Raw genomic sequence first — 13337 nt, 5'->3', positions numbered from 1 at the left:
CGATAAATCCTCTCGACTAATCAGAATTCGGTGAGCGTTCTACGCAATACAGCACGGCAGCGTTCTGAACAGAGGTTTGTTTATGTTCATTCATTCCTCAAAATGAGTGCTAGTGCTAGTAGTTAATTTAAGCCATTAGTTTAATCACATATCATATGCTAGTTTAATCACATATTTATATTTGTATTATATATTTAATTAGGCTACTTAAATGGGAGAGAAACCATAATGAGCGTTTTTAATTGCCTATTCCGCATCTCAACGCACGCATAAAGCTTGCCACAAAGAACCGGCAAAAGTAATAATTATGCATGAAACATTTGAATTGTTTATTAATAAACTAGTGTTTTCTGTCAGTGATCAGCTACAAAGATAAAGTTGACGATGCTGACTCGCCATCTTCGCAGTAGCCTATAGTGAACGCACCTATAGAGAGAAATGCACACTTCGAATTAGCCTACATACGCAGAGAGTAGCCAATTTCTTTTCGTTTTTAATTGTTTTGTTTAAAAGTAGACATTTCAAGCTTTCTATAGTTCTCAGGTCTGTGAGGCAAGTATCGCTGTGTTTCGGTTCATTTATGAGAAGCACTCCAGTTCACGCGCGGGTGCCTCCGTGTCCTGATTATATTGTCTGCTATATTTTCTTCTTATTTATTAATCCAGTCAATTTGTTGATGAAACATTGATTAAAATGAAGATACAATTTATACAAAATAAAATTCACTTTAAAGAAAGGCTTTCTACAAAACAAAACTTAATAAATGGTCAAAATCATGTCTGACCCATTCCAAATGTTTTCCGATATATTTGGCATTTTATGATCCTATCTTACTCATCTCATGCGGTTCTCTTTTGGCATATAGCCAAATATATAGCATATACATATAGCATATAGCCTAATCAACAAAGATGACATCAAAAAAATAACATTATTAAACATAAATATGAAACTCATGTTTAAGTTTTTTTTTTTAACTTCTATTTAAGCGTCATGCCGCTCCGGTTTGCTCACATGCTGTGTAGTCTATACATGCATGTGTGTATGCATGTGGTGGAGGGGTGCCCAACCCTACTTTTGAATATCGTTATCATTGTTGAATATTTTTAATAATTCGTTTTTTTTTCATGCATAAGTAGTGGATAAATTTGTCCTACTTGTTACAGGTTTGACACTTTACTAAGAATGACTCTGAATGTATTACTAAATAACTTATTGAATATTGATATCATTACTATCATTACTTTTTTTTACATTACTTCAGGTTCAGCACCAAATGATGAGTATGAGTTGAATGAGTATTATCCTAAATGTGTTACTAAATTTAATTTATAGTATGAGCCCCTGATTATATGTTGCATGTTCTCTTGTTTTTTTTGTTTTTTTTTTAAAAGACAAAGCATACATTTTTGGCAAAAATTGATGGATTTATAGCGTTTTGGAAAAAATGGATGGATTTATAGCGTTTTGAAAAAAAAAATTAACTTTTAATTTATCATAAACAATATTGTTGTTTGATTTAATAATCATTGTTCAACATGTTCAGACTGAGCCAATAAAACATTTTAACAGGATAAATTGAATATTCACAAAATGTGTGGGTCTAGGTAAAAAAATTAATTTTCCTGAAAACTATTGAAAGGGATTTATAGCGTTTTGGAAAAGAACTCCTCATTTCCAAACGGTTTTATAAAGTTTATTAAGAAATTGTTGCCGAATGCCCCTTTAATGTTCCTTTAGGTTCACATATAATTTTAATAAAGTTTTTTGCACAAAAATTATATGCATAACAAATATTTTCAACCCTCTTTCTCTGTCTGTGATGATCCCTTTTTAGGGGACGGCTCCTTTAAATAAATGCTCTGTTTAAGCTATGAACTTGCAGGATGTTTTAATGGTACATCCTAATGGTACATCCAACAAGACCTCTTATATGTCATTTCTATTTAACAAGTCTAGTACACAATCTTGATCTTGTCACCTCTCTAGAACCCAGAGCCACAGAAGACATCAAAGTGTCTATAAAGCTCATTAGTGTGGACCTCCCAAAGGGAAACAGGCAGAATATGGAGAGGGGCCGCACTGCTCTGGGCAGGAACACGTTTAAATATTTCCGCTCAGGGTTAATGAGTAGTTGTTAGCGGCGCTGTCTGGTTAACAAGAGTCTTTAAGACACCTATGTTAGTGTTTGAGTGCGTTTGGTGGGAGACGGTTTGTAGCGTTTTAAGTCTGGTGATAGTTTCCCTTTTTTTCCTCCAGTAAAATTAAATCGATGCAGTATGTACGGTTACATTTGTACACAGCAGTCCATGTATTATTTTAAGATGTCAGTGAGTGTGTCCTTCTCTCTCAGGTGGAGCACCCTATCACTGAGTGCATCACAGGACTGGATCTGGTGCAGCAGATGATCCGCATCGCAAAGGGTTACAAACTCCAGTACAAACAGCCCGACATACCCATAAATGGCTGGGCCATCGAGAGCAGAGTCTATGCTGAGGTAAACCAACAAGCCATGAATGCTTAATACAGTGTGTTCTTAGGATTTATGATACAAGTCATGGACTGACGTTTCATTTGGTTTTAATCTCAAATATTAAGCAGCTTAACTGAGCCACAGTTTGACCTGAGTTAAGACACAAGCTTTGAGGACAGGCACTTGACCTTTTGTGTTATATAAGAGCTTATATTTCTTCTCTCCATCTTTCTCTTTTTCAGGATCCATACAAATCATTTGGGCTCCCCTCAATTGGTCGGCTGTCTCAGTACCAGGAGCCGGTCGACTTGGCTAACGTTAGTACACAGATCTGTTTAGCCACTTTTTTGTGCGCTGTGTTGTCGGTGTGTGTGCAGGGGAGACTTGCTTTGTTTAGAATAGGGGCTCCTGTAACACCATCCAAGCTATAGTGAGGATGACACTTGCTCAGAACATTATATTCTTCCTCTGCATGAGAAAAAAAGTGTGTTCGCTTCACATTATGAACTATAGTTTCTTCTGCTAAAGTCTTGAGCCCAATTTTGTTTCTTTTTTATCTCTAGGTTGTTGATTAAAAAGTTGACATGAATGACATATATTTACACTGTCACTAGTAGTTAACACATGAATCTAGGTTGCAAAATTGGGGCCAATTGTAAAACTAGTTGTTTTCAATTCCTTTTCCTGACTCAAAGCATATACAGTTAAAACTGTTTTCGTAATATTAATAAAAAGTACTAAAGTAATTATATTATTACTTTAATTTGTGCTCAGTTGAGTTGGGCAACATTTTATTGAGGCTCTTCTTACTTGTGTCAAATTATGACAGATAAATTTGTAGTAGTCTGTGAAAAATTCCTCCAGTCCCCTTTACACTCTGCATAGTCAAGCATTTTCAAGTGACAAAATTTCCAAGTGTTTGTGTAAGATTCACACATCAGTCAATTAAGGAAGGACAGGTAGACTCGTCCTCTTCAATGAAAGATCACTGGTTTCTGGGAGCTGCTCAGAACAGGATGTTTTTAATTTTAGAAACGCACACACATAGACGCACACAGAAAGATGATGTTTAAATGTCTAAAGAAAGCAAACACAACTGAGGATATTTACATTATTCTTTCATTTATAGGCAGGTCCAAAAAGATGCCATTGTGTGGTTATTAATAGCTTTTTGTTCCGGTGATTTTTGCTGTAAAAGGGTTTGTTTTGAAAAATTCACATGAAATGCAGGAGACATTTCATGAAGTAGGCCATATGAAATTGTTCTTAAATTATTTTTGACATTCTGCTAAAACCCTTGGTGCTGGCCAGTTCATGCATGAAGTTTTTGGAACGTTTTTTGAATGATAATTGTTGTTTTGCTTTTTCTTGAAGGTTCGAGTAGACAGTGGAATTGAGGAAGGAAGTGACATCAGTATTTATTATGATCCAATGATTTCCAAGGTAATAGAATAATAATATCAGACCATCTTAACAGTCTCATTTGATTTAAAATGACAGATTGATTTACTGCTGTTGTCATTGACTAGTTGGTCACATATGGTAAAACACGAGAAGAAGCTCTGAAGAAAATGGAAAACGCGCTTGATAATTATGTCATCCGAGGTAAATGGCATAAAGAAGTATGCAAAAACATTAATTGGGAAAATATTCCAAATGCAAATTTCTTTCATTTATAATTCTGTCATTCGCGCAGGTGTGACCCATAACATTCCTCTACTGAGAGAGATCATTGTTCACCCACGGTTTGTGTCTGGTGATATCAGCACTAAGTTTCTCCCGGAGGTGTATCCTGATGGGTTCAAAGGTCACATGTTAACAGCTGGAGAGCGACGGGAGCTGCTGGCTACGGCTGCGGCACTCTATGTAGCAGTACAGCTTCGCTCTCAGAAGTTCCTGGGAGATCTGAGGTGAGAGACAGATAGGGTATCTGGATTACACACGCTGACAACTACCAGTTACGATGGTTAGGGGCCTATACTGCACTCTTGTAGTATTTTCTTTTTCCCAAAAGTTTTTTGCAGCAAAAATAGTCATTTAGTTAAAAGGTCATGAAACCCCTGTCTCAGCAGCAGTCAGTTTTCACCCCAATTTTTGAAAAAATGCTACAGAAGTGGCCGTGGTTTAGGAGAGACCGACAACACTGCACCGGCTTCTGATCCAATTTCTGGAAATTACCATTGCATGCAACATAATATACACATGTTTTTTTTAGCTCACAGTAAATTACATAAATGCATACATATCCTGTGACAGCTATAATTTAATGCACAAATAAATGCACAGCCATTCGCATTTGTTCTCTGTCGAAAATGTATATGAACACGCTGTTGCATCTTTGATCACTTTTGGCTTATTTTGCTTTGTTTTTATGAGCTGTTTTAATCGGTTAAATTGCTTTTAAGACCGGTTACACTCACAGTGTGGATGAATCGTGTTTGTGCCGAAGACTCAAGATGAATTGAAGAGAACTTATGTCAAGCAGAAACTCTTAAAAAGCAAAAACAAACACTTATTTTTGATCCCAGCTTAATGCATCTCTCACTTACTGTATACAATCTCACTGTTTGAAGCGCCTGTCATAGGAAATAAACACGTGCTGTCATGAATAATTGAGCAAGGCATCTTCTCATTGGATAAGGACACGCAGTCTCATTAATAATTATGAGACACAAGAAAACGTCACATCCTGTGATGCAGACACAGACAAATTTCAACTGAAAGTTGGAAATAGCCTAAAACAGTTTAACATTTACTAGTTTTCTCCTACATTAAAAACTAATGGATGGTAACATTGACTTCAATGATGTTCAACATTAAAGGTGGGGTGTGTGATTTGGAAAACGACCGGCAGATTTTGAAAATACACAATTCAAATGGTCCTACCTTCTTTCCTCCAACACTGGCTCTGACTCCACCCATTCGAAGAACATGGATGCGCAATCATGCACGAGTGAAAACTCAGATGAGCGAGAGATTGTAATGACGATTTACTACTAATCATGGAACCGGCTTTACTGACGAGATGCGCATGCGTCACGAGCTTTGAGTATGCGCACGAAGGGGGTCACGCGCGCTGGGGGGAGGGGGGTGTGGTCGACCGTTTGATTGACGAACTTACTGTCCAATGATTCTAGGTGGTCTTGGAAATGATTGGCTGGAATTTTTCGAGTCCTGCCCGTTCCACAGATGATTAAATTGCTTAATTTTTATTTCAGTGCTTCTAACTCTTCTAACTAAGCTGTAAGCGGGTTAGGAATAGGATTTCAAGTTATTTTGAAAAAATGGACAAAAAAGAGAATCACATACCCCACCTTTAATGTTCACACATATTTTTGGGCTTCATGAACCTTTAAATAGTATTTCACATGACCATTTCCCAGTTATCTATGACTCTTATTAGACCCTCATTAAACAAACATGATTAGATCGTTTCTTCAGATTTGAGATTAGTAAAGCAAAGGCCCAATTCACACCGATAATAACTATACCTATATACTTTTAAAAATCATTCTCATTCTATTGGAATAGAGAAGTCCACACCACATAATAAACAGAATATAATGATCGTCCTTTGGTGTAAATGCCAGTATAGTTACTGTTATAGTTATCTTTCTTGGTGTGGGTGTTAACAATGGCTGAATATCGAAGTGGCATTGATATCTAAACATGGGTGTTCACATATTAATGTGCTTATAGTTATGCTATCATAACTAGGATGATTTTTGAATAACCGTTTCTTATTTTCAGCTTGGTTTTCATAAATCGACTGCTGAGCGAGTTTTGTGTAGTGCACATTAGAGAATGTCTACTAGTACATTATATAATAATCCATCAACATTTTTGTCTTCATAAGAGTTTGGAAAATCCGGTCCTCCATTATTTGTTTAATGTTTTCCATTGGTTTTCCATTATTTTGTGTGATATTCTGCGTCTTATGTTAGTAGCAGAACTGCTGAGAGAGTTTTGGGCCCCATGACAAAAATCTTAAATTCTTGTTCATGTACATTTTTCATTTTTCTGCAATGTTTTGAATGTTGTTGTTTTATAAACTCTGCTGATGAAAATATGTCAAAAAGGTAACATTGTATAGCTGGCTCACATAAAAGATGATGTTTTGGTGAAATTGTGAGAATAACTAATGGCAGTCTTGGTAGCATGAGTTAGAATGAGTCTCAGATTCTAAACAAATCAGTAATGTTTTGCACCATATGCCATAATTTTTCAGCAAAAGTGTTTGTGAAGTCATTACATTAGTTACATTGTAGCTGTAAAAGGACTAGTAATCATTGCAAATGGAAAACAAATGATTTTTTTTTTGAAGGAAACGATATACAACAAAAATGTAAATATTTATGTATGGATGTTGGAGAATGTGAGAAGTGTTGGAGGGCCAAGTGAAAAGTGTTGTAAAATGCCAGCAGAATAAATCCTTATTGTTGAACACTGGTTAGTAATAAATAATCTAACTGTATCTTCTCTCTATCCAGCGTTTTCAGACAAAGTTCTAAACATCTGCAGCAGTGTATTATCTCTCTGTGCTTATGAGAGCTCGCTCATGTCTTGAGGGGGCACCATGTTCCATATGAACCGTAAATACAAGCTTCAGACAATAACCACCTTATGTACAAACAAACAGGAAATGCGCTTAGCAGTAATCCACTTACAAGCATACAGCACTGTGAATAAACTTTGTGTATGCAACTATCAAACTGCTTTGAAAGTATAACCTCACAACACAAGTTTTAATTAATATAAAATAGTCCTTTTAGTGTAAATTAATTGGTTGTCAATGTACCTTTCAGACTCTGCCAATAAAACACTCATGAATTATTCTTCATCTGGAAAAGAAGACCAATTTACACTTGTAAAAAAGATGCAGAGAGACCATCTGTCTAAACATCTCTTCAGTTTCCCCCTCCACTGTCTCTTTTCTCTTTTTTTTATGCGTTTCAAAAGTTATTGGTGGGGGGTGGGCTTTCTCTTTGTAGTGAATGCAGCCCACCATAGTGGAAAAACACAGCATTCCTCCTAATACATTTACTTTAGGTCTCCTAGCAGAAGAGCTGTCAGTCAAACAGCCAGTGACCAGGTGGTGTTTGTTGTGTTTTTTAATTCATCTGTAGAGTAGAGAAACTGTATGGTTGAAAATGATTATATTGAGAGATTTGTGAGTGACGAGATTATAGTGAGAGGAAAAAGAAAGTGTATTGTTACGCCTAGTATGACAGATGATAAACATTATGTGTGTGTTTCGTTCCAGAGTGACCAGTGTTCCTGTGGAGAGCAGAGTTTGGGAGTTGTGTGTGGAACTTGATAAAAGTGTTCACATGCTGGGTGTTTCTCGGTCTGGAAACAACTATACGGTGAGTGAACGTGTTTAAAATTTTACATCTCATGTCAGATCTGAGTTTATTTTCCACGTGTAGGAGCTGTGGTGCATATGTGCTTGACACATTGAGCAGTGGTGCTCATGTGGGGGATACTGGTTCGATCCTATTTCGTCTCTTTATCTCTAATAATCTCCTGTCAAAGCCTAAAAATAATAAAATAATTGTTCATGTCTCAATAACACTGTTGTCCGGTTAAGTATGGTTAAGTACATCATCTTAAGTCTGGACCCAATCTTTCTCCATTAATTGCCATTCAAAAGTAGATAAAGTGCAAATATTTCGTAATTAAGGGGTCTACATTTAATTTAATTTCATTATTTTATTTTATTCAGTATTGTCAATACATTTTTTAGTGGCTGCATAGTGATGCGTAACATGATTAACATTTATGGCTCAGGTGATTGATTTCTCTTGTTCCCATAAGCAAAGATGAGTGATTTCACACAATTCCAGCAACAAATATTGTCCTCATTAAGGTCATAACTCATCCTGCCTATCCAGCTGATTTCTGTGAGAAGGCCTTTTCTCTGCTTCTGTTATAGTACTTCCAGTGAGCGCTCCTGCTCCCTCACTAATGTCTAACACAATGTCCTCTGTGGTAGTATTTGCATTGAAATCAATCCCTCGACTCTTGAGCCTAAATTACTTTAGGATCTGTGTGTCTTCCTCTTCTGTTACTGAAAGACCCTTATGGAGCCGCTGCTCTCACACTTTCTCTAAGACGTCACTCACTAACTGTGTGTTTAGACACCTGTGGCCCTTCAGTCAGGGATAAAAGGAGCCTCGGGGGTTCAGGGGCCTCACCTGATCTCCGTGGACCCCTCTCTCTCTTGCTCTTACAGCTGAGGGCTGTATGTGTGTTTCTCTCCCACAACTGCACATCAAACTGGACCCCCTGCTCCACAGATGGCCCTGGAGCTTCCAGTGTCCCAGCATGCTTTGGGAATGTGACTGATTATTCAGAACTGTTGTTTAGACAAGTGTTTGAGGGCTGAGGGTAATCAGTTTGACCAGTGACACTGGTTTAAAGAAGAGACTTACATGAAACCCCCCACCTCCGCTAACAGGCATCAGGTGGATTTGGGTGTAGAAACTACTGAATGACCTAACATGGGTTCAGAAACTTACATTTTGATTTCTTTGTCTTTCTGTTTCTGTCACACAGAGCAGCTCTTTCTTTTACCTCTGTCACACATAGTTACTCAAATATAACAATTATAACTTTTGTTGCCCTATGTCAAACTCCCATGGTGTGTTTTGTTTGTTGGTTTAGGTGGAGATGGATGGAGAGAAGGTTGAAGTGTCTGGAGAATGGAACTTGGCCTCAGCACTGCTGCCCATCACCATCAACGGCACACACAGGACTCTCCAGGTTCACAAACATACATGCATATGTAGGGAATAACTAGCTCTGGTTCATTATTGAAAAGTTATGATGAAATATTGTAAAGTAATGCACACTTGAGGTAGTAAAATTTACACTACGGGTGTAAATGCGTTATTGTTCAATCCAATAACAATATGGAAATTGTTCACTCCAATCAATCCTCTCAGATGTAGCTTAGAAAAGTCTGATTCATACTAAACGGTTCTTTCCCTTTCATATGTAGCGTTGATTCATTAAGTTTGATTCATTCTAGTGCAGAGGTCTTCAGCCCTGCTCTTGTGGACCGACTGTCCAACTCTATTCAAACACACCTGAACCAGCTGATCAAGCTCTTCAGGATTTCGCGAAAATCACAGGCAGGTGTGCTGAAGCATGTTGAAGACCTGTTCTAGTGAATCGGATCTTCCTAAACAGACCCTGTTGAGCCTCGGATAACCAGATTCATTCTGATGAATGTTCCAAAAATACCCTCCCATGGCATTTCATGGATTTTTTGTGTCTATATATCTTGGTTATATAAAATAGGAAATTTTCTAGCTTTTTTATATTTAGTATTCATTTATTTTTTCAAGTTTGATGTTGTCACACTTACTGGGATTGTTCTTGGGAAAAAACCCACTCTGATATTATAGAAATAAATGATATAATTGGATAGAGGCACAGAAAAGAGGTCCATCCTATTTCACAAAGATCTACCCACTTGGAGATTTCTCACCTCGCCACTGGTCCAGAGTCAATTATTCAACTTATTACATGGCTCTTTGGAACATATGATTCTGATTGGTCAACTATAAAATAACGATAAAAAAAAAAAAAATGAAGATGGCTAAACTCTAAATTGACCAGCGTCCCAGCCTCCAGGCAATTGTCGCTCTTATCACTGCATGATTTATTTCTGCAGATTAAATCAATATGTGATGTTTATTTATTTAATTGGTTGGTTGGTTCGTTAGTTGTCAGTTAGACATGCAATAGGTTTGATAATGGATGGTCAGTTGGTCATTATTGCAAAATAAACCCCCTCAGCGTGATACAAGACTATAGCAATATGGAAAAGGCATACTTTTTATATTACATTGATTAGCTTGTTCAGGTGTGTTTGATTAGGCTAAATTCTGGAGGACAGCGGCACTCCAGAATCGTTTCTAGACACTACTAACATGTCAACCAATCAGAATGAAGAATTCACCATCGCTGTGGTATAAGCCCACCACAATATACATTCAAAGAAACTAACAGGCTTTGTCTAAATGTTTCCTCTCTGATTGCAGTGCCTCTTGCGGACAGCAGCTGGGGAGATCACCCTGCAGTATCAGGGCACTTCAGTAAGTCTTTAGACAAGCACCTCATTGTGACACCTACCGATATAAACTGTAGGTCAATGGTTCTCAACTGGTTATACTTCAAAACCCAGATTATACATTGGAGATAAAATGGTGACCCAGCATAATAGCAAATTTTATGCTACTGTATTAATCAAAACAATTCTAACATTGGAATGTATTATTTTTTGTATTATTAAGCTACTATTTTTCCACAACACACAAATTTATCCAAGTTTATCCATGCTGTAAATTAACTTGCATTTAATGTAGTGATGGGCATATTTTCTTTCGTCTTGCACACTTTGCCATTTTTTCCCAGTTAATAAAGGATGAGGATTCTGTTTAAGGATGAGCATGTCAGTAAGTGTTCTGCTTAATTTGCTTTCTACCAAGTGAAAGATAAATTTGTGCCAAAACAATAATCAACGACAAAAAAAAGAAAGAACCCTTTGGGCAATAATAACCAAAATACTCCTCTTTTAAAAGTTAATAAGCATATTTGTATTTATATCCTAGCCATTCCTAATTATATGGTTGATTTGCATTTTATTTGTATTTATATTTTCCCCCCTGTTGTCTAAGACCCTGTCAGAATAAGCACATTTTTGATTTGTTGACCCATCAGTTGAGAACCACTGCCAAAATGACTGTAGTCATGGGACATTTTGTAGCTAATCATAGATGTTTCTGTGTTAGTTCGTCCTCAAGTGTTTCTTATGTGCACTGTTCTGTAGCTGTATATGGCAGTAAACTATAAGGCTGTGCATACCAAGGATAATTAATATAATAATTATTCTATGAGATTCTATGAGAATATGGACTTCCACACCACAGCAATATCGATTACTACACAGAGGAACAATGTCATTGGAATCACTTTCAGAATGTTTTCCAGCTTCATTTAATCATTCATTCATTTAATGAAAATAAACAACATTATCATCCGTTGTTGTGAGCGCCAATATAGTTATTATTGTGTTATATTCATCGTTCTTTGTATGGTCGTGCCTTTGTTTGTGTGTGTTCATGAGCACTCTGTGGTGTTTTTCTGTGTACCTCATGCTGGGTGATATATGCTATATTATGTCACTCACTGGGGCATGTATCCTGTCTTTACACTTCAGTCGATCTACCAAACATTCACACACGCAAACACACAGAGACTCACACTTAAAGCACAGGTGTCTCAACCCAACTACAAATCAAACCAAGCCGTCCTGTCTTTATTTACCCAAAGCCACCTAAACAATCAGCATCGACGTTCTGCAAGCTTAAACAAACAAATAGGGTTAAAAACACAGTAACTCTGTAAAAGAGGAGGAAATGCCGGCTTCCAGACTGCACACGCGTGTGCTTCATGGGGGGGCTCTGCTTCAAAGGCCTTCTGAGGTGGTTTGTTTCGAGTTTCCATGGGGTCACGGCTATTATGGGATGCCTTCCGTTCATTCTATGTTAACAGATCAGTGGGGCTGTGGTCGTCAGTGCTTGTCTGTTTCTATGTCAGGTCCAGCAGAAACAAGAGTTTTTAGGGTTTCCTCCTGTCAGAAAAGTAAAGTAGATGTTTCTTTTCTCAGGAATCACACTTAGAAATTCTGTGAGACCATTAGTAGAGCACCTCAAACTGCCTTCACTAACCCAGTGTTTCCCAACCTTGTTCCAGGAGGAACACCAACCAACACTACAGTTTCAAACTATTCCTAATCAAACCCACCTGATTCAACTCAGCTTGTTAGTAGAGACTCCAAGACCTGAAATGAATGGGTCAGGTACAAAATGTGTACTGTTGGTGTGCCTTCAGTAACAGGGTTGGGAAACACTGCACTAACCTCTTTCATGGGTTAATGGGTTAATTAAGTCATTAATGAGTCCTAGAAGTAGTCCCAGGCCTTTAAAAAAAAAAAAAAATAAAATAAAAAAAAGAAAACCTTGATGTTAATCTTACAGACTGTTTATTGTCCATGTGTTGATTTGACACATACTTGCATGCTTTATGGGTTAATATCAACCACATTTTCCCCCCAATTTTTTTTACATTTCTTCAGTGTGTGTAGAAATCCTCCACGTGCAGTGGTGACGGCTGTGCAGACCTTATGCATTCTGGCAGTCGATTTATAAAAATATTCAGGTGAAGTTTTAGCACTTCCCATAGGTGTGATTGGCTTTTAGGATGCTCCATCCATCCATCCGTTTTCAACAATGATAATAATAAGAAATGTTTCTTGAGCACCAAATTTAGAATATTAGAATGATTTCTGAAGGATCATGTAACACTGAAGACTGGAGTAACTATGCTGAAAATTCAGCTTTTACATCACAGGAATAAATTACATTTTAAAGTATATCAAAACTGGAAATATTTCACTGTATTATAATTTTTGGTGAAATGATTCTAGGCTTATTGAGCATAAGAGACTTCTTACTGACCCCTACCTCCACGGTAGTGTAATTTGGAATGATACAATATGGAAATGTAGTAGTAGTGGTGCCAGACTTACTTTTTTATTTTATTTAGATCAAGTACCCAACTATGTTGTAGTTCTTCTCGTAAGCACATGCTGGCAACATCTAAATATTTCAATTGTGACTTATCTTGTTGCTCAGAGATTTAGTGAGTTGACCCCGGTCACAGAATCATCACCCTTCATTACTGTGTGTGACCTGAGTTTAGCAGAATGATGTAAGGCTTCCTTTGTTGAATTCCTGGAAAGCAGACATATTCCCTTCAGAGAGCTTCCCAGGGATTAATTAGTGAGCCCCCT

At 37.3% G+C, this 13337-nt stretch overlaps 1 protein-coding gene across 1 annotated transcript in view; it reads left to right on the top strand.

Annotated features, from left to right (window-relative positions):
• The window catches only part of pcca (propionyl-CoA carboxylase subunit alpha), a 48100-nt gene that overhangs the window by 27966 nt on the left and 6797 nt on the right, over positions 1–13337 (top strand). The window contains exons 13-20 of the mRNA XM_077246898.1: positions 2354–2497; positions 2716–2790; positions 3848–3916; positions 4003–4078; positions 4170–4383; positions 7737–7839; positions 9140–9238; positions 10525–10578. Of these exons, the coding sequence (XP_077103013.1) occupies positions 2354–2497; positions 2716–2790; positions 3848–3916; positions 4003–4078; positions 4170–4383; positions 7737–7839; positions 9140–9238; positions 10525–10578 (834 nt within the window). The remainder of the gene's footprint in view (positions 1–2353; positions 2498–2715; positions 2791–3847; positions 3917–4002; positions 4079–4169; positions 4384–7736; positions 7840–9139; positions 9239–10524; positions 10579–13337) is intronic.

The sequence above is a fragment of the Siphateles boraxobius genome, unplaced genomic scaffold (assembly GCF_051911475.1).
Source record: "Siphateles boraxobius isolate OS27281-9 unplaced genomic scaffold, OSU_SipBor_1 29, whole genome shotgun sequence".
Taxonomy (NCBI): Eukaryota; Metazoa; Chordata; class Actinopteri; order Cypriniformes; family Leuciscidae; genus Siphateles; species Siphateles boraxobius.
Note: the sequence above shows the minus strand (reverse complement) of the source record. Positions and strands in the feature narration are given on the sequence as shown.